The 20865-nt window shown below is 33.3% G+C and overlaps 3 protein-coding genes and 2 long non-coding RNA genes across 6 annotated transcripts; 4 read left to right on the top strand and 1 right to left on the bottom strand.

The window, feature by feature from the left end:
* Positions 1-210: 210 nt before the first annotated feature.
* On the top strand, positions 211-4612 carry LOC131660001 (proteasome subunit beta type-6). Its single transcript, XM_058929110.1, has 8 exons — positions 211-455; positions 562-638; positions 1258-1313; positions 1759-1831; positions 2046-2157; positions 3410-3483; positions 3960-4034; positions 4132-4612. The coding sequence occupies exons 1-8, from the start codon at positions 350-352 to the stop codon at positions 4255-4257; spliced, it is 699 nt and encodes a 232-aa protein (XP_058785093.1). The 5' UTR covers positions 211-349; the 3' UTR covers positions 4258-4612.
* Positions 4613-5204: 592 nt separating this feature from the next.
* LOC131659999 (AIG2-like protein D) lies at positions 5205-6460 on the top strand. The gene is given in 6 exon segments (XM_058929107.1): positions 5205-5465; positions 5540-5612; positions 5700-5792; positions 5906-5989; positions 6187-6327; positions 6329-6460. Coding segments are annotated over 6 exon segments (648 nt in total). The 5' UTR covers positions 5205-5334; the 3' UTR covers positions 6455-6460.
* A 599-nt stretch (positions 6461-7059) lies between these two features.
* Positions 7060-7875, bottom strand: LOC131660000 (oleosin Ara h 15.0101-like). Its single transcript, XM_058929108.1, has one exon. It carries the CDS (start codon positions 7782-7784, stop codon positions 7260-7262), a length of 525 nt encoding a protein of 174 aa, XP_058785091.1. The 5' UTR covers positions 7785-7875; the 3' UTR covers positions 7060-7259.
* A 2710-nt stretch (positions 7876-10585) lies between these two features.
* Positions 10586-12641, top strand: LOC131654715 (uncharacterized). Of its 2 annotated transcripts, XR_009299550.1 has the most exons (5): positions 10593-11009; positions 11195-11220; positions 11340-11405; positions 11521-11735; positions 12337-12641. It is a non-coding gene; the product is annotated as an uncharacterized LOC131654715 (long non-coding RNA). The 2 variants fall into 2 exon arrangements; XR_009299549.1 differs by having other exon boundaries at positions 10586-11009; positions 11340-11735.
* Positions 12642-13904: 1263 nt separating this feature from the next.
* LOC131654714 (uncharacterized) lies at positions 13905-16377 on the top strand. The gene is made up of 4 exons (XR_009299548.1): positions 13905-14074; positions 14214-14829; positions 14923-15779; positions 15901-16377. It is a non-coding gene; the product is annotated as an uncharacterized LOC131654714 (long non-coding RNA).
* The last annotated feature ends 4488 nt before the right edge of the window (positions 16378-20865 follow it).

Below are 20865 nucleotides of genomic sequence, written 5' to 3'. Positions count from 1 at the left end.
TTTGTATACTTTAATTTTCAAAGTATTTTTTTTTCAAATATCTTAATATAATTAGATAAAATATACTAAAAAAAATCTTTATAAATTAAATGTATGGTTTTTTCTCTAAGAAATCTGAAGAAAATAACATATTTTTAAAAAATAAAAAACTTAAATACTTATGCAACAAGGCAAGTAAGTCAGGTGTATATACTTTAAATAAAAAAAGCCAAAGATTAAAAAAAATAGTCCTTAACCCTTTTCCCTTTGCTTCTACTACACCTTCATTCGATTCAGTTCAACCCAGGCTAGGGCACCGAGTCACATACCTTCTTTCTTCTCCATTTTCGTTGCGAATCTACCATCAATCATGGATCAAGTCGATTTCAACGCTCCCCATTCCATGGGAACCACTATCATCGGTGTTACCTACAACGGCGGAGTCGTTCTCGGAGCCGATTCTCGAACCAGCACTGGTACGCTCATTCATAAACCCTAATCTAAATCATTGAAATTTCCGTTTGATTGATTATTTTTGATGTTATTTTTTGAATGATGTTCGATTTGATTTCTCTATTTCAGGAGTGTATGTTGCCAATCGTGCATCTGATAAAATCACACAGCTTACCGATAATGTCTACGTCTGCCGTTCTGGATCGGTATTTTTTTTCTTCCTTATGTGATTATTATTACTAGCTTAAATTTAATTTCCTGTTTCTGTTATTGTGAATCTGTTTCTGCTGGATGCATGTATTTGATGGAATTATGAAATTAGCATAGTTTTTCCGCAATAGGGTTTGTAACTGTTGTTTTCTAAAGATGACTGATGTTAACTGAAATGGATGACAATTGAGCTTTTGGTTGTTTGTTCTGTAATTGTAATTCTTTTTTGGTTGTTCTAGCCATGATAGCTGCCGTTTATATACCTGGAATTGAACACAGTAACATTATTCTTTTCAGACTGAACATCTAAATCATCAGTGTTCAAAATAGTATCCTGAGAAACTCCGCGGATAGATCTACAGTATCTGTGTATTGAGTGTAATACTTTAATTTTTAATAATTAAAAAATATTGAAAACCCAATGTGTTTTAGAGCCAACTTTAAAACAACAAAGTAATTTAGCTGGCCATTTTTCATTGCTGCATAAGGGCAATACCTGACCAACGTATGAAAATAATAACCCTATTTTCTTGAATTATTTATTTATGGTCCAACTGAAAGGAAAGGTGAACGAACTCAAATATTTCTAACTGCTTGAACTATTTATTTTTCCAGGCTGCAGATTCTCAGGTTGTCTCTGACTATGTGCGCTACTTCCTCCATCAGCACACGTAAGTGGCTTGCTCAATTGTGTATAATAGAACATTTCCTTTTGTACTATGATGTTTTAGACTACAATTTTTGGTAGAGTATGAGAAGAAGTCTAGAAGGAATGATGAGGTGGAAAAGAGAGAAGTGTGTGATGGGTGAATGCGTTCTCTGTTATGTTAGGATTATGGTTGAGGAGAGAGGGAATGTGGAGAGTAACATTCTGTTCGTAGCCAGAGAGAGTTGTAACTTCTTGAGTGGAGCATAGCTTTGTGGTGTAGAAGGATCATCCCCCTTTTACATTTTCCTTTACTTATTTGATATTATAATACATTAACATTTTCAACTTGATTATGTGTTTCTGTCCATATTTTTGTTTCTCTGTCTATCCGTGCCTTTGGTTTGCAACAATTTCTGTTCCTTATTTATAAGGATGGTCACATCACTATCAGTTTTCATTATATGTAGGATTCAGCTCGGACAACCTGCCACAGTCAAGGTTGCTGCCAACCTTGTTCGGCTTCTCGCATATAACAACAAGGTTTGATTTTGAGGCCTTTTCTTGTTAATTAGAGTCCTGTTGTTGAGTTTCCATCAAATTCCATAATGCTAGTTGCAAATGTAGATACATTTGGAACTGATAAATAATAACAATTGGCATTATGTCAGCCAGATGGATACTTCTATTGGTACTTGCTAATTATATGTATCTGTATGTACATAAATATTTGGCTTTGGTGTAATCTCATTGGCAGAATAACTTGCAAACCGGGTTAATTGTTGGTGGCTGGGATAAGTACGAAGGTGGTCAGATTTATGGAGTTCCTCTAGGTGGAACAATTGTACAACAACCATTTGCTATTGGAGGTATTTGATTGTTAAAAACATGTTTATGTATATAATCTCTCTTACTATTTCTCTATTTATTTTCATTTATAGACGTGCGTCCTGATACCGTATAACTGTATTGTGTGTATCACTTGCTAAGGTCATGCCTTGATATCAAGATTTGACATATGTTAGATTTATATTTTGTTCCTAAAAATCAGCGATGCTTGGAAAACCTTTAGATGGAGTTGATTTAGATCGATTTTAGACTTCAAAGACTTGTAGAAATGAAGTTCGATTAAATCCAAGCAATTGCTGATGAACTACTTCTCTCGTTCGGTCTAATGTGGATGAAAAGATGAGTAAAAGGGGAAATTGTTTGAAGTTGCTTTATAACAGTTTTATGATGATAACCTGATAAATATTTTCCCACATCTTTTTAATCAAGAGTTTTTAGAGTGGTAACAAATATTTATGCATAGTTATATTGATGCGAAAAAGGCATATGATTGGTTCAAGTAGAGGTTTTCTTGAAGGCTTTAGTGAAGAAAACCTAGAAAAGAGTTCAGATCTTTGAATGGCTTATATCTTAAGCAGTTAAATAAAGATAGTACAACACAAGGGGACCGTGATTAGCATGAAAGTACAATATGAGGATTCAAATGGTTTCTCTATAACTAAAGTGATCGAGCCAATAAATTTTGAACTATGGCATAATATGTTTATTGAATGGAAACATAGCAAAAGCTGTTACAACAGCAAAATGAAAGATAAAATGTAGGAGGGATACAAACCAATCTACCCAAAGCCAAGCTTCTCAGAGATCTAGAAAACTCTCTTTGATTAACCATAATGGACACACTAATATTCTAGCATAACCATCATAATTCACACACCTCACTATTTATACAACTAAGGCATAACAAACTTGCCAACTAAGCAGCCTACCCTACACTTTATTTACCATATATCCTTACCATGCTCAAATCACACACTCTATGAAAATGGAAAAAGAAAAATCAATGAAAAATTAACTGCATTAAAAACCATATTGATTACCAATGAGAAGTGATGTAAATATATGAGAAATGATCATTGAAATTTGTCAGTTTCTGTTGGGTAATTTGGAATAGCCTAGATGTTTGGTCTATGCAAATGTGTATATGAATTTTCTTGTTAAACATCTTATTCTTTTTAGTAACTTTCATTGCTAGCCCTTCAACTGTATCTATCAAATGCATTGCTTCCTTTATTAAGGTGTGTTTTACATGACTTTTTTGTTTGATTGCAGGATCTGGGTCCAGTTACTTGTATGGATTTTTTGATCAAGCTTGGAAAGAGGGAATGACCAAGGACGAAGCTGAGGTATGGGTCTCTATTCTTGCAATGTGAGGTGTCTGTCAGTGACTTTTAGTGGGTGCAGTGTTATTGCGGATTATGGCGGAAAACCCACAACAGCGGCCGATATTTACCATTGCGGCGAACCCAAAAACCGCAATGTATAACCACCATAGCAGCCATGGTGCTGCAATTTGATAACACTGAGTGGGTGTTAGACAGTTATTTATGTTGGTTGAGATGGATAGAAGAAATAAGACATGAGTAGGGGTTGAGACTTGAGATGAAGAGGTATCTAGTCATTTAAGTGAGGGTCGGGGCATTTTGCATGGAGGTTGCTATTTGTCAAAATTTTTAAAGTTTGTATTTGTGTAAAACCAGAAGCTTGAGTTGTTAGGTGAAGAGTGTAATCTCAAACTATTTTTAGATAACACATCTCCAATACAAGAGATGCAGTTGGGATTTCTATCTTACTGCTGACACTGTATTTTTATGTATGACAGGAACTAGTCAGAAAGGCAGTTTCACTTGCCATTGCCCGTGACGGTGCTAGTGGTGGAGTTGTCCGAACTGTCATTGTAAGACATCATACTCGATCACTTCTGTTGTAAAGACAATGTTCAAACGTTCACTATGCACAATAAATTGACACTGCTTGATTTTGAATCCTTGTAGATTAACTCAGAGGGAGTGACTAGGAATTTCTACCCAGGGGATCAACTTCCAATATGGCACGACGAACTTGAGGCTCATGACTCACTGCTAGACATTATTGGTGCCGCAGAGCCAATGGCCATATGAAGAGGTTGCTGTTATAAATAATCTTGCCTGGCTAGATTATATCCTGCCGCCATCCTTTTCACCGAACTATTTTATGGAATTTGTGTAATCAACTAATTATATTATTCAGTTAGATGTTGGTTACAATATATCCTCATGTGTACTATGAATACTTTATTTCATCTCATGAATACTTTAGATGTTGGATGAGAAACAACTGCCGTTACGTTTTCTATTTGGAAACTACAACAAGAACTCTTAGCACGGAAACAACTGTATTTTCTTAAAAAGATTTCACTGAAAATTTCCCCTCATCTTAATCATGGTAAGAACGTTGTCCAAAGAGGTTTTAATATAGCCACATTTTAGATTTGAATCAGTTTTACATGTTAGTCGTTTTAGTTTAGTTTAGTTTACAACAGTAGTCTGTTTTGTAAGTTTTGTTACAAAAAATGTGTAATAAATTATTGGTGACTAAAACATATACAACAGATCCATCCCCTTCATCTAATTTAAAATCAAATTGATTCCTTAACGTGTGGACACACTAGAATATTCAAATGAATATGTGAACACAGAACACTAATTTGCTCCCTACCAATGCAAAATTAAATTTTTTATGCTAGTTTTTTTATTTTAGAATTATATATTTAACATTCTTTTTTATTAAAAAAGAATGTGGACAAATTAGTTACAATGAAGATTTGATATTTTTTTTTACGTTCTCTATCTTAATCTCATGGTTCATTTTAGTCCTTTTAATTTATGGTTCACTTTAGTCCTTTTAAAGTATAATAAAATAAAAAAGACTAATATGAAGTGTTTAAAAAAATTAATTAAAGAATTAGGGGATTATTATGAATATTTTTTTTAGTTAAAGAATCAAAATGATTCTCGAGATTATGATACAAAAGACATAAGGTGTCGTGCCCCGTTTCCATTAGAAAAGACATAGTTACATAAACATTTGTTTATAAGGCTACATGCGATAAGGTGTCGTGCCCCGTTTCCATTGGTGAAAACTAATCACACGCACACATCTAGTTTCGTTTGGTTTCATTTCATTTGAAGCAGCAATACAGTGTTGAAAGAAGAAAGATGAGCACGGTGGTGAATCCTCTGAATCAGAGTCATAACGTTTTTGTTTATGGAACTCTCCTCGCCGATGACGTTGTCCGTACCGTCATTAACCGGGTACCTCAATCGGCACCCGCTATCCTCTCCGACTAGTTAGTAGTTCTTCTTACTCTCTTTTCTTATTCACAAATCAATCAACTATTTAATTTGATTACATAAAATGCAGCCACCGATTTAAGATCAAAGATCGCGTTTATCCCGCCATCCTACCCGTCCAGGCCAAGAAAGTCACCGGAAGAGTAACAACAATCATCATCATAATTCTTCTTATCGGATTCCGTTGCTGAATCAAAATTAATTAATTAATTAATTAATTCTTTGTTCAGGTCCTTCTTGGCGTCTCAGGACCAGAACTCCATCTTTTAGATGAATTCGAAGATGTTGAATACAATAGAACTGAGGTTCAAGTTCTCTTTACCGTAAGTAGCATTCATTCAACTCATTATTTATTCCTATCATTCCCAAAGGCATAATGATCTTTAAGATTTTGTGTTTTTACAGCAATTTTTATATTAACAAATTATTTGTACAGGAAAATTCTGAAAATTTTAGAGCTTATGCTTATGTTTGGGCCAATCCAAATGATCCTGATTTGTATTCCGAGTGGGATTTTGAGGTATCTCCCAAACCCTAACTAACTACTATAATTCCGAATCAGAGAATTTATGAAAACAATTCATAACCTAATTTCATCTTGTGTGAATGTTTTTAATCTTCATATTCTCCTTTAATCAGTTCACTTCATTTTCTAGATTCAAATTTCTATTCGAGAAGAAAATTCATATTGTGTTTGTGATGTTTTGAACTTTGAAGGAATGGAAAAAAACTCAGATGAATGATTTCGTCAAGATGACAGATGAATTCATGCAACAGTTGGAAGTGCCAGAATCAAAGCCAAGGGTTCAGACTTATGAAACCTTCTATAAACAAGAAAATGATAAGCCACTTCACCCTTGAATGCTTACAGCTTGTAGAAATTCTGCTTTATGTTCACTTTGCAGTATTGTATGATTTCATCAATGATCAGACTATTTTTCTTAATAATAATAATACAACCTGTCTTTTAGAGGGGATTATGTAGACATCATTAACCTGCCATTTTTATACTTCATCCTGTCTCTGATTCCATCATTAACTAGCCATTTTTATTTATTAAGTCATTCTTCTGCGCTTAGAATGTTCACTGAAGTAGTAAAGACTTGATGTTGGTCATAAATTTCATGCAAGGGACCAAATGCTGACAACCCTAAAAAAACCATAAATTTATGTGGTGTTTGATTAACTATGGCTACTAATTTTTCCAGTCTTCTAATTCCTTTTCTAATTCCTTTTTCGTACATGAGTCTCAGGATTTGTTCTTTATGATGGTGCATATAGAATCTCAGGGTTTGTTGTTTATGATGATGATGATGCATATAGAATCTCAGGGTTTGTTGTTTATGATGATGATGATGCATATAGAATCTCAGGATTTGTTGGATCTCTTGTCTTGACTCCTCACTTTTGTTGTTTATGATGATACAAAGTCTCAGGATTTGTTGTCTTGATTCCTTACTTTTGTTGTTTATGATGATAAACATGTATTGATTTTTTTGTAATTTAGGAAAAGGGACACAAAAACAACATCACAATTAAGCAAGGAAACATTCATCCATCACATTCACACATCTTAAACAAGAGGAAACATTGTAGGCTACAAAATAGAGACAAATTTATTTACTAACATAATGCTTACATAAATAAAGCGAAATATTTAACTTACAAACCAGATTGAACAACACAGACACACAACACACAAACAAGAAACTAAACAGAAGTGGTGACAATGAGTGAACAGAACATGCAAATGGAGAAAAAGTGAAAGCAATACACAGCTTATGATTTTACTAATAAGTTCCTTGTGTGCCTTCTTGTGCTCTAGCCTGACCATAATTTCCAGTTCCTCCTTGTGCGGCTTCTTGTGCTCTAGCCTGAGCATAATTTCCATAATCCTTAGCTTTTTCCTTCACTTCTCTAGCCTTATCAGTAATATACCCTTTAGCATAATCAAGATTATCACTACCAGCGGGACGATTACCCGAGACGTAGTTGTAAATCCATGACAATGCAGCTATAGCAGCCACACCACAACCACCAGAGAACACAAACCCACCAGCAATGAGAGACAGTGTTATTGCAGCTGGAACTAGGATAGGACTGAAGATAACAAGAAGAGGAGTTGCAATGATTAATCCTATGACAGTTCCAACAAGGATGAGTCCAGACAAGAACACCAGTGTGACACCAATTGTAGCAGCTGTTATGAACTTCACTGTTTGGCGTGAAGGGTGGCTGAGGCTGGAGGTGTGGGTGTCATAGGGTGATCCTCCATAGGAGTAGGAGCCTGTTGTTCTTGCATGGTGATCAGTCATGGTGGTGAGAAAAATTCAGTTTCAAAAACAGAAAAGAAACAATTTATGATGTTGTTGTTGAGTTGTTTGTTGTGTGAGAGAGAAGTGTTTAGGTATATACTATATAGCATTATTATAAGGGGAACCGGTGAGAGCTTACATGGCAAGAGGTGAAGAAGCATTGTATGTCGTGGCTACATTGCATGGAACTGTGTAGAGAAGAAGCAACACCTGTCCCCTTTAATGACTAGTGTCTCTGGTCACACAATTCAAACAGAACAGTATCACTGTATGATTTTGAGACATGGGAATATATTTGTTTGGTTAAATGAATCTCTTGCATAACTTTATTACCATAGTTATTGAGTAGCATGCATGCTGCTCAAATGTTTTTTCATAGTAAATTATGATGTTAAAATTATTTAGTTTGTATAATATAGTTATGAAATATTTTGTGTGATTTTTTTGAATTCTAAATTATAGAAAAATATTACTAATGAACTAAAGTTGTCATTCAAAAGAAATGGTATATAATGTTTCAATTGTTTAAATTGATAAAGTAAAAAAAAGGACTATCAAATGATGTTTGGGCGTGAATTTTTCTCTAATTTTATTGTGGGAAATGTACTATAATTTTCTCTCTATTTCTTTAATAATACAATCTCTCCCATCTTTTCCCTTTTTTTTTTTCATCTTTCATAAAAAAATCCCAAAAATTAAGGGAAACTAGATGTAACTAAAGTTAGAGAATCTCTACGATTTTTATGGTTTTCATTTTGTATACACTCATCTAAGTTGATGTAAAAAAATAACTACAATTGATTAAAAAATAAATTAAAAAAATCTTGCATGTTAGACTTCTTTACTAATATATAATTTCAATGATTACAACAACAATCAACAACTATAAAATTTTATTTTATTAAGTAGAATAAGTTACATTGATTAAATTATATTTCTATCATTTGTTATTCTAAAAAATTTTCACTATATTTTTTCTTATAGTTTTTTAAGTCTTTCACCTTTAACTATTTGATTTATCTCTATCACATTTACTCTTGAAGTAGTAAATGTTTTTTCTCCACCTATCTAAACTAACTAAATTGATTTTTTTACTATAGGTGCTACAACATCAACGCTTTCAATGATGTTATTTCTAATATTATTCTGATTAGTCATATCACATATTGAATGTAACATTCTCATATTCATTACACTTATTTTATTTTCGTGTTAATTTTTAACTATTAAACATTATACTTCCTACAATTTCACTAATTTTATCAGTGTTAAATAAAAAATTTCCTTTTTCTTTTTGTGTCACATACACTTTCAAATTCAAATTTTCTTATTAACATTCCCTTTTCCTACACCAATTGTATAATTATTAGGATTAAAAAAAAGAATTAATAGTAATTTATCTTCCTGTAATATGAACGTGTTTCAGTTTATCCCACTGTTGTCAAAGATAGGTTTTGGCAATGATTTTTTTTAAAAAATCATTGCCAAAAGATAGGAAAGGGGAAAAAGCAAAATTCGCTAATATTATAAGAGTGAATTACTATTAATCCTTAAAAAAATTACTTACGATCAAAATACATCATAGAAAATTTTGTCTAAATTATAATACACTTGAATCTCTATCTTAATATACGAAGAAAAGATCATGAAAAGAACTTAAAAAAAAGTAGTATTGTCCATTGTTAACTGATGTATTTTTTTATTTTTTATATCAATGTAGTTTTTTCTTTTTTATTACTATCATCAGGATGTAGTTTTTTCATTTTTATTACTATCATCAGGATCTAGGATCTCTACAAACATTAAATGTGTGCTGTTGTTGTCGGTAGCAGTCATCCAGTCTTACATTAAAGATGGAAATTGTATATAGTAATGATTTAGCGAGGAAGCATCACTCTCCTCAACATCCTCAACACTCATTTTTGCTGGATGAATTTCATGTTCATGGTAACCGGTTATCGTGCGGTGATAACCGATTACAATGACGGAGTCAGAAAAATTCTGAAGTCTGGGCAAAAATTTAAAGACCTCAAATTTACATTGTATATAATATATAAATAGTCATCAATCAAAATAAAAAGACTCGATAAATTGATGTTATATTGATGTACTTAGTTACATATTGAGGTCTCTTTTACTACATGTCTCCACCAACCTTAGCCTGCATAATTATGTACTATAGTCTTGTCTAATCTCTCACTATATGTTGGTCTTGTATGAACATCAAGGAAAAAACAGTATGTGCATGTGATTAGATCAATTGCAATAAATCCGTATACACAAAACTGCTACCAATATGTGCATGTGAAAACATCAATTCCAACTATTATGATACTTGCATACATTATATATTTCTAACAGAATTACTAGGAGTAGAAAAATTGAAAGACACGATTCTTTTAAACAAGGAACAATACTAGTTTCAAATTATTGTTGCACCTACTTGAAATCCTGTCACTAAACCAAACCAGCCAATCCCTTCAAGAGTGGAAATTCCTTTGCTTCATGATGTACTCAACAAAGTCCAGATGTTCTTGTTTTGCATCAGCTTCACTATTCTTTTTATAATTACATCTATAAAATAAGAAAACAGATGTATCTGGAAAATCCAATTATGCCCTTTGTTAGAAAAATTACACCTATTAATTTCAGGGTTATTTTGTGTCCAAATATTACTTTTTATGACACTTTTCTGGTTTTGTCCAATTAAAAGCCTTTATTTTGCCTTTTATCACACAATTGGGTCCCACTATACTAACTTTACCTACCAAACTTTCCAAAATCTCTTTTTTCTGACCGAAAATAAGGCATTTGTGTGTTATTGAATGTGCAGAGAATAGAAGTTTTGAAAGCCAAATGTATATGTTTTGCATCTTCCCAAGAAACACTTTTTTTAGAAGTTACTTCTTGGTTTCTCTTTCTTTCTTCATTGCTCCTTTCACAAACCCTAACTTTCTATTTCTCTCCCTCTTTCACAAACCCTACCATATCTCTTTCCCATCCTTCTTCTTTCTATGACTCTGCCTCTATTTCTCTCTCTTTTCTCTGTCACCTCAATCTCTTTTTTCCTCTTCTTCTTTTTTTCTTCAGATCCAACGCTTCCATGGATACACTATTTTTCGGTGAAAAGTGTGGAAATCACGAGAATTAGAATCGCGGAAGAGGTTGTATTTGTCTTTGAAAACATTGAAGGAATTAAGTCACCAAGCAGAAGTGAAATTAGAGGTATTTCCTTTATAAAGTTTTGATTTTTGCTCAAATCGCTGTTGTCTTCGAGGTATTTCGTTGATAAAGTTTTGATTTTTATATGTTTTAGATACACCCTTTTGTTTATTTTAACTGAATGTATTCAAATTTTTGTGATTATAGTTTAGGGTTTTGATTATTTTATTTGTGTTCTCTTGTCTCAGAAACGGCACCGTCGCCCGACAAACAGGTATAACCTATTGAGTTTAATAATTATGAATCGGTAGTTTTGTTTTTGTTATAAAAGTAATTATGTATGGCTATTGATATTTTGTGGTTGATTTGATGATTTTGTGGTTTATTTTTCAGGATTTAGACTGAATCGAGTTTTAATGAGACTTTTCCCAAGCGTGACATTACTATTGCTGATGAAAGGTCAGTGGTCTCTATTTCGATTTTACAGTGCTTCGTATTTGTTGTTTTGTGATACTGACAACTAAAGTAACAATGTTTGACATTAGTAAGAAGAAGTAACAATGTTTGACATTAGTAAGAAGACAGTTGTTATGTCTTTGTGGGGTGATCTTGCAACCAACATAGGACAAGAGTTGTTGGACATGGTTGATAAATCTTCAGTAGTTGCAATCAAATCCGTGAAGGTTGTATACTTTCAAGATATTGAAATGTTAAACTGTGGTGAAAAATATGCGTGGATTGCAAAAAACGAAGCAAGTTTCATGGGCTTCGGATTTGAATCTTTGTCAGGTAATAATTATCTTCCAGCTGCCATATCTAAATCCATTGATTCGTTCGATTTTCATCCAGTAACCGCTTTAGTTTCAAAAGCCTTATTGAAATTTGCTTCTCTGCTTGAGAATATCATTTTATTGCAGAAACTAACTGCATTTTGTTCCTTCTACGAAGGAATCTATCAATACAAAAAAATTATCTTTTCACCAAGTCCTAAATCCATGTGTTCTTTTAGGTTATATCTTCAGTTTTCAATGCTGTCAGTACTCTGTTACAAACCCTCTGATAAATTAACTTCAACATGTAAGTGTAAACAACAACAACAACAACAGTGATATGTAGTTACCAAATGTTTCATAATAGTTCATCAAAATATACATGTGCTTTAATAATAACACCTTATAAACTATTTGGGTTATTCCAAAGGAAGTTAATTCTCTCCCTTCCTCCTCATTCTTTTTTCTTTTTGTTTGTTTTAAGAAAATTCCTATATCATGAAATAATTTTTAGCAATTATTTTTTCTTATATTTTCTTTGTTGTTGTTATATGTCTGTTGCATTCAGTTCCATTTTTTATTGTATTTTATGCATATTGAAAGATCCCAATATTATACAGGTTGACAAACACAATGATGCGGGTCAATCCATCTTGATTGAGCCTAATTCTTCTTCTGTTTCCGCTCCGAAAGCTTCCAACTGCACTAAAAGTGTCAAAAGAACCAAACTTTTACAGCAGCTAAAAAAACAAGGCTTTTACTTATTTTAATTGAAGGATAATATAGGAATAACTTGGTTAAATAAGATGAAATTAGTAGAGATTTGAATATGCTGATGTATTGTAATGTGATAAGGTTCTTCAGTTTTATGCGTTACTCTCTGTTGTTTCAGCTTGGATAAGACACACTGTACTTGCACTACGGTAAATATCTATAAAATAAGAAAACAGATGTACCTGGAAAATCCAATTATGCCCTTTGTTAGAAAAATTACACCTATTAATTTCAGGGTTATTTTGTGTCCAAATATTACTTTTTATGACACTTTTCTGGTTTTGTCCAATTAAAAGCCTTTATTTTGCCTTTTATCACACAATTGGGTCCCACTATACTAACTTTACCTACCAAACTTTCCAAAATCTCTTTTTTCTGACCGAAAATAAGGCATTTGTGTGTTATTGAATGTGCAGAGAATAGAAGTTTTGAAAGCCAAATGTATATGTTTTGCATCTTCCCAAGAAACACTTTTTTTAGAAGTTACTTCTTGGTTTCTCTTTCTTTCTTCATTGCTCCTTTCACAAACCCTAACTTTCTATTTCTCTCCCTCTTTCACAAACCCTACCATATCTCTTTCCCATCCTTCTTCTTTCTATGACTCTGCCTCTATTTCTCTCTCTTTTCTCTGTCACCTCAATCTCTTTTTTCCTCTTCTTCTTTTTTTCTTCAGATCCAACGCTTCCATGGATACACTATTTTTCGGTGAAAAGTGTGGAAGTCACGAGAATTAGAATCGCGGAAGAGGTTGTATTTGTCTTTGAAAACATTGAAGGAATTAAGTCACCAAGCAGAAGTGAAATTAGAGGTATTTCCTTTATAAAGTTTTGATTTTTGCTCAAATCGCTGTTGTATTCGAGGTATTTCGTTGATAAAGTTTTGATTTTTATATGTTTTAGATACACCCCTTTGTTTATTTTAACTGAATGTATTCAAATTTTTGTGATTATAGTTTAGGGTTTTGATTATTTTATTTGTGTTCTCTTGTCTCAGAAACGGCACCGTCGCCCGACAAACAGGTATAACCTATTGAGTTTAATAATTATGAATCGGTAGTTTTGTTTTTGTTATAAAAGTAATTATGTATGGCTATTGATATTTTGTGGTTGATTTGATGATTTTGTGGTTTATTTTTCAGGATTTAGACTGAATCGAGTTTTAATGAGACTGTTCCCAAGCGTGACATTACTATTGCTGATGAAAGGTCAGTGGTCTCTATTTCGATTTTACAGTGCTTTGTATTTGTTGTTTTGTGATACTGACAACTAAAGTAACAATGTTTGACATTAGTAAGAAGAAGTAACAATGTTTGACATTAGTAAGAAGACAGTTGTTATGTCTTTGTGGGGTGATCTTGCAACCAACATAGGACAAGAGTTGTTGGACATGAGTTGAAGGACAAGAGTTGTTGGGACTCTGCAACTTTCCAGCATTAGCAGCAGCACCTGAAATCAACTCTGGTGGTGATTTTCCTAACTTATCGTCATTGGTTTACGGGAACTGTGAATCAATTCAGCCTTACAAAGGTCTTCAACCTGAGATTTTCTTCAAGATATCACATGAGATCTATAACTATAGAAAAGGGTACGAATCTTAATAACATTCCCCAATTGCTTATTCTTGAAAAAGTTGGAAAATACATAAACGGTGGAGCGCAAAAGCCTGATCTTGTGATTCCCAAAACCGACATGATTTAATGGTTGTTGTTAATTTAATATTTCAGGTATGGCTGACGTTATCGAAAGGAGGTTTGGTAGTACAAAAAATACCTTACAACAAAAACAAGTCCAATGATGGACCAATTGCAATGGCATCTGCTGGATTTTTAGCTTCTATTAGGTAAATATCTATGGACCTGTATTACTTTCATTTAAATTTCCCTGGTACGTGATATCCTACTATGTGTATATTTGGTTATGCATCGGTGAAAGTACCATTTTGTGCTTTACTATTCTGCTGCTATCATTCATTTATGAAGGTAAGGTATCATGAATTTGAGTCGATATGAGCATGGGACTAACTGGTTGATTGGTAGTTTAATATTGGCTCCTTATAGTTCAAGAAATGGGTTATGTATCTTAAACCAAATCGTCGGGATCAAACTGCAATAGTGGTATGGATGTCGCAGTTTGTCTTCAGGGATCAACGTCTATATGCGTTGATGTTTTGCCACTGTCAAGGAATGGGCGGGACGAAATTCAGTGTTTAAGTGAAGATGTTCGAGCTTCCATTTATTCTGGTTGCTATTTTGGTGTGTTGCCTCATGTGAGTCAGTTTTGAAAACAGGATCTGTTGTTCCAGAATTTATCTAAATTCTAATTCTGAAACAACCGGCGCGTGTGAGTCGGTTTTGAATTTCTTTTACATAATTGATTTTACCCCTTACTCTTAAAAGGGAAAAGTGAATGAAGATGTTTTCTGGTTTTATGCAGGTGTTGGAGATGTTGGTATATCGGTGTTGTCAAGCTGATGGGTTGAGACAGTTGTAAGTTTCCTACATGTTTATAACACCTTCACTAAACAATTGTTTGTTGTGGATAGAACGATGTTATGTCGTAATGGAATTGGTATAAAATGCTACTTTTTGTGGTCTCCTATCGCTGCATTTTTTCATGAAAGAATGACGCATATGTCGTTGGTGTCTCATGTTAGTGGAAACAAATAAGGTCTCCTATCTTGCCGTTGTTTGCAGTGTTATATGGCCTAAGAAGAATTAAACCTTCAACTGCAGAGAATTAGAGTGCTTACTTACTCCGAGTGAATTTCAATGTTCGTCGAGGAAAATGGAAAATTCAGAATATGTACAAAAGTTCTTGATAATCTCTATTATTATTTATGAATTATAACCCTGCTTATTTGAATCAAATAATTTTATTTAGTATGGGAAAAGCAAGGTGATGAGATAAGCCTCGAGTATGTTTGGATTTATGATACAAATATGGAAAGAAAACAGTATAGCTGGATTGATAAAAGATAGGATTAGTGCAGTTTCGCGCTATTACTTGAATAATTTCCATGATGGCATTCGGCAGGCAATTTCATTTATGTTCACGGTTTGTATCCTCAATGGTTTGTATCTTTTTAGTATTTCAATCTTGATTTATGTTAGATGACGGTAAAGTACTTTCATGGGGCCATGATGGACAAGGTCAGTTGGGTCACAAATCTATTGAAAACCAGAAGATACCAACAATAGTCGAGGCTACAGCTCATGAGCAAATAACTTTTATCTTTCACCAATGAGTCCTTGAGCATATTTTTAATACAGTGCTCCAAAATGCATGATACTGTAAGCTATACTTGATGGTTAGGAATTTCATATTATTTTATTTGTAAATAATTTGTTTTTTAAAGAAGTTTCTCAATTTAATTGAGTGCATGTTTTAAGAGCACATTTTGGTTCTGAACAGATAAAGGAAAGTTATACATGGGAAATGCCGCAGATTCGCAATTTGGATTTCTTGGACTACAACCACGCCTCATTGAAGTCAATTTTTTAATGGAAGATGATGGAACCACACAACGTTGTAAGAGTACATGTTGATTATGTCATGTTGGCATAATAGAGATAGCTGATCTTGAATAAGGTACATTTTCATAGATGAAATGCAGAAAAAGCTTTTTCTTTTTGTGGAGTACAATTTCTCAATGAATAGATGATGATTACAATTGTTGTTACAGTGGATTCAGATCTTAAAGTCATTATCAATGAACTATCTTTACTAAATTCAGTTTTGATAACTATATTATTGTGAGTAACGTTACATAAAGATCAACATGCATTTGAAGAATCTCTTGCTAAATGTATGGTTCTTTACTCGAATTTTTGTTCATGGAAATGTCAACGGCCTTATGAATAGTAAAATATATGAGTACATTTTGGTCTATTTTGTAAATCAAGTTTGACTAATTTCTATTTGTATATGAATAGTAAAATATATGAATAATATTTTGGTCTATTTTGTAAATCATGTTTAACTAGAGGTTTTAACTATACTAAAATATCATAATTTACATTTAAGATAGTGTTTAATTTTTTAAAAATTTTATAATATATACATTATATTTCATTTTTTATTTTTAAAATATAAAATACTACATGCAATTAAAAATAAAACATAAAACACAATATTAAAAATAATTTAGTATCATTTATCAATTAATTAATAAAATAATTTCAAATATTTTTATAAATTTTGTTAAAACAAAAATAATATTTATATACGGAAAAAAATATATTGTTGATTCAAATATTTTTATACACGAGAACAACTTTATTTTTTATTCAAATTTTTTATAAATAATATTTATATACGGAAAAAAATATATTGTTGATTAAAATATTTTTATATACTAAAAAAATATTATTGTTATAAACGGAAACAACTTTACTACTGATCCAAATATTGATTAGTAAAAATTTATCGAGTAGATATTTGTAAACAATATTTAAACAAAAATAATATTTGTATACATAAAAAAACATTTTTGGTAAAATAATTTTATTTTTATTATTTTTGTTTTTATGTCGTTTTGAAAAAATAAATACGCGCAACACACCAGTACCCGTGCGAACGCACGGGTATCCCACTAGTTAGTGGATGAAACCAAATTCTTCTGATTTCCTATCTTACAATCTGCACCTCCTAACTCATTTACAATAGTTTGAATTACTCTCAACATTTTTTCTTAATTCAAACAATTGTTTCTTCAACTATGTTACTTCCAATTCATCTCTCAATTTCTCAATCCTATCAGCCTTGCCTGCCTTTGTAAAAACCAAAGCCACTTGAGATTCAGTTGAACAATGAATCACTTCCAATTTTTCTATAGTCACTTTTTTATAGCGATGAAAGTTGAACCTGGTTTCAATATTTTTACTTCTACTATGAGAAACTTGATTATTAACTAAGTTAAATCTAATTTGTTACCAATCTCCAGTCAAAAAAGTTTCAACACTTTAACTTTTATGTCCTTCAAATTCAAAATAGAGTCTTTCCACAAAACTTGACATCATGTATACTCTTCACCTATGTATATGGCCTCACATGATGAGGCAATTTACCGAATACTTCGTGTGCAAGTTGTAAAATGGTGGTAACGACAATAATTCAATACCGATTCATAAACCACAACCTATAACAACAACAATCATCAACAACAACAACAATTCAACATAATAATTCAACATCATGAAGTTAGAATTGAAGCGAAAAGAGGCGAGAAACCGGTTAAAGTATTCTATCGAACACCTTGCAGGCAAGATCAAAAGCTGTATTTTTACGCATTAGATGTGAATTCACGACTTACATGGACATGTCTTTTATATCTTTTTGACGTGAGTTCATGACTTACATGGACATGAACCCTATCTTTCTTTTAAATTGAGAACATAATAACTAGACAAACTAACAAATTTTTCCAGTTCAAACAAAAAATGGAAATAATGAAAAACGGGAGAGATAGAAACAAGACTACCAGTGGCGACGATGGGCGGATTCCGGTGGCGACTCATGGAGAGATTGGTGGGCGTCATGGGCGGCTGAGACGTGGAGGAAGCGGCGGTGCGACATAGAGATTATGTTGGGTTGTATATGGTATGATGAAAGTGAGGAATTTTGATGTGAAAGTGAAGGAGATTGAATGGAAGGTTGTTAGAAGTGATACCAGGGCTTGAGGTAGAGCCTGGGCAGATGCCCGGTCTGGCCGGAGCTTAGATCTGCCACTGACCGATTACATGATCGAAAAAAAGCGTTTTTATACCTTATAAATTATTTTGGAGTTGATGTAATCGGTTAGTGTAAAATTGATAATTAATTATATCTGGGATGTTTTATTTTTATTTTTGATTATGCTTCAGTGTTAATTGGTTAGCGCTTTTGTGGTAATCGGTTACCAGTCCAAGTTTTGGGTTTTTAGGTTATTTGGGTTCCAATTTTTTATATAAATATTCTCATATATATATATTTATATATATGATTGTATTAGTTTATTAATGCAATTTAGATTCTCTCTCTCTCTCTCTCTCTCTCTCTCTCCTTGATGTGAAGAATTACGACAAATAGTCTAAACAAATGAAGGTGATGTTTGGGTATCAAGATGTTCTTAAAGTGATCGAGAATGAGGTTATTCCACTCGTCGTAGATGCTATGGATGCACAAAAGGTTGCACATAAGAAAGAAAAGGAGAAGGAGTACAAGACACTGTTCTTGATTCATTCTTGTGTGAATGGTGAAAACTTTGAGAAGGTTTGCGATTGTGAATCGACAAAGCAAGATTGGGCGATCTTGGAAAAGGCTTATGCATGCTGATATAGCAGAAATGGTGAGGCTACAACCTCATAAACGACAACTTGAATTGATTCAAATTGAAGAAAAGGAAACAATCAACGATTACATAACGCGAATTACGCGATTGGTGAATCAAATCAAGTCTTGTGCATAAACTATTTCGAAGCAAAATATTGTGTCTAAAATCTTATGTTCGTTGACACCAAGACTCGACAACATTGTAGTGGCGATTGAAGAGTCGAAGGATCTATCGACGTTGAGCAAAGAGGAGCTTCAAAGCTCTCTTGAGGCTCATGAACAAAGGATGGATGAGAGGAATAACGACAAAGCAAAGGAGAAGGTCACTTTGCAAGCACAATTCAATGAAAAGAACAAGAAGTTGAAAGAAAAATGACTCGTGAAGAACAAAGGGAATTTTAAGAATTTTGGTGGAAAAGATTCACAAAAATTAAGGAGTTTGACGAATCGAAGGGGCGAGTGCAGTTTCATAAATGGTATCCATAACAACTATACCAAGAAATTTGACAAGAGTAAAGCACAATGCGTTAATTGTCAAAAACTTGGTCATTTTGCAAGAGATTGCAATGCAAAACATAAGAAACCTTAAGGTGATGAAGCCAAGGTTGATAGACAAGATTTGGATGAAGAGAATACACTCTTAGTCATGATTAAGAAAGGTAATTGCAACAGTAGTGGGCTGTCGGACAACAACAACAATTTTGGGAACGCTGCAGAAACGTGTGCAGAAGAAAATGTTATGGTGACTGTGAGAGATAAAGTCTAATGCAGCAAAGAATGGTACTTGGATTTTGGTTGCTCTATGTATATGATGGGTAGAAAGGATTGGTTTGTCAAAATCAATCAAGCCACGAAGAATAGAGTGAAATTCACGGATGACACCACTTTATTGGTCGACAAGATCTGTGATGTTTTTTTATCATGAGAAGGACTGATGGTTGTTCCTTGATCAAATATGTATTGTATATTCCTGTAATCAAATGTAACTTTCTAAGATTGGCCAATTGCTTGAGAATGGTTACAAGATTCGCATGAAAGACAAGATTTTGTGCGTTTTGGACGGAAACAGGGTTTTGGTCCTTAAAGCTCCTATAGTTGCCAATAGAAATTTCAAGATTGAGTTGAAGGTGATGGAGCATAGGTGTCTTGCTACAACGGCAAGTCAATATGAGTGGTTGTGACATTGCCATCTCAGGCATCTTAATTTTTGAGATCTCAATGCATTGCAAAGGAATGGTATGGTAATCAGACTGCCATTCATTAATATTCCACATGGGATTTGTGACGAATGTGTACAAGGGAAACAACACAAGCATGTTGCAGGACCAAGCATCACCTTGAGGTGATGTATTCAGATATATGTGGGTCGATGCATGTTGATTCATGTGGTGGCAATAAGTACTTTGTCACTTTTATCGATGATTTCAGTAGGAAACTATGGAAATACCTAATCAAGAGGAAGGTTGAGATATTCGAAGTGTTTAAGAAGTTTAAGTCCATGGTTGAGCGGAAAAGTAGTCACAAGCTCAAAGTTCTCAAAACGGATGGTGGAGGCGGGTATGTCTCAAATGACTTTGGGAAGTATTGTAATGAAGAAGGCATAGTACATTAGGTAGTACCACCCTATACACCATAGCAAAATAGTGTCGTTGAGAGGAAAAGTCGACCGATTATGAATATGGTGAAAAACATGTTAAAAGGGAAAAACTTTCTGAAAGAGCTATAGGGAGAAGCAATATCCACAACCACGTATTTGTTGAATATGCATCCTATAAAGAAGTTGAAAAAGATAACTCAAGTAGAGGCATGGTCTGGTTCAAACCGAATCCAAACCATTTGAGATTTTTCGGCTCCGTGGCATATCGACATGTTCTGGATCAACTTAGAAAGAAGTTGGACGACAAGGTTGGGCGATGTTACTTGTTGGTTATCATCCTACTGGAGGTTATAAGTTGTTCGATGTCGAAAATAGGAAGATTGTGATCAGCCGAAATGTCATAATTGATGAGATGAAGCAGGCTGAACAGGTGGTAACCGTTTACCAGTAGAGGGTAACCAATTACATGC

Source organism: Vicia villosa, linkage group LG3 (assembly GCF_029867415.1).
Source record: "Vicia villosa cultivar HV-30 ecotype Madison, WI linkage group LG3, Vvil1.0, whole genome shotgun sequence".
Classification (NCBI taxonomy): Eukaryota; Viridiplantae; Streptophyta; class Magnoliopsida; order Fabales; family Fabaceae; genus Vicia; species Vicia villosa.
Note: the sequence above shows the minus strand (reverse complement) of the source record. Positions and strands in the feature narration are given on the sequence as shown.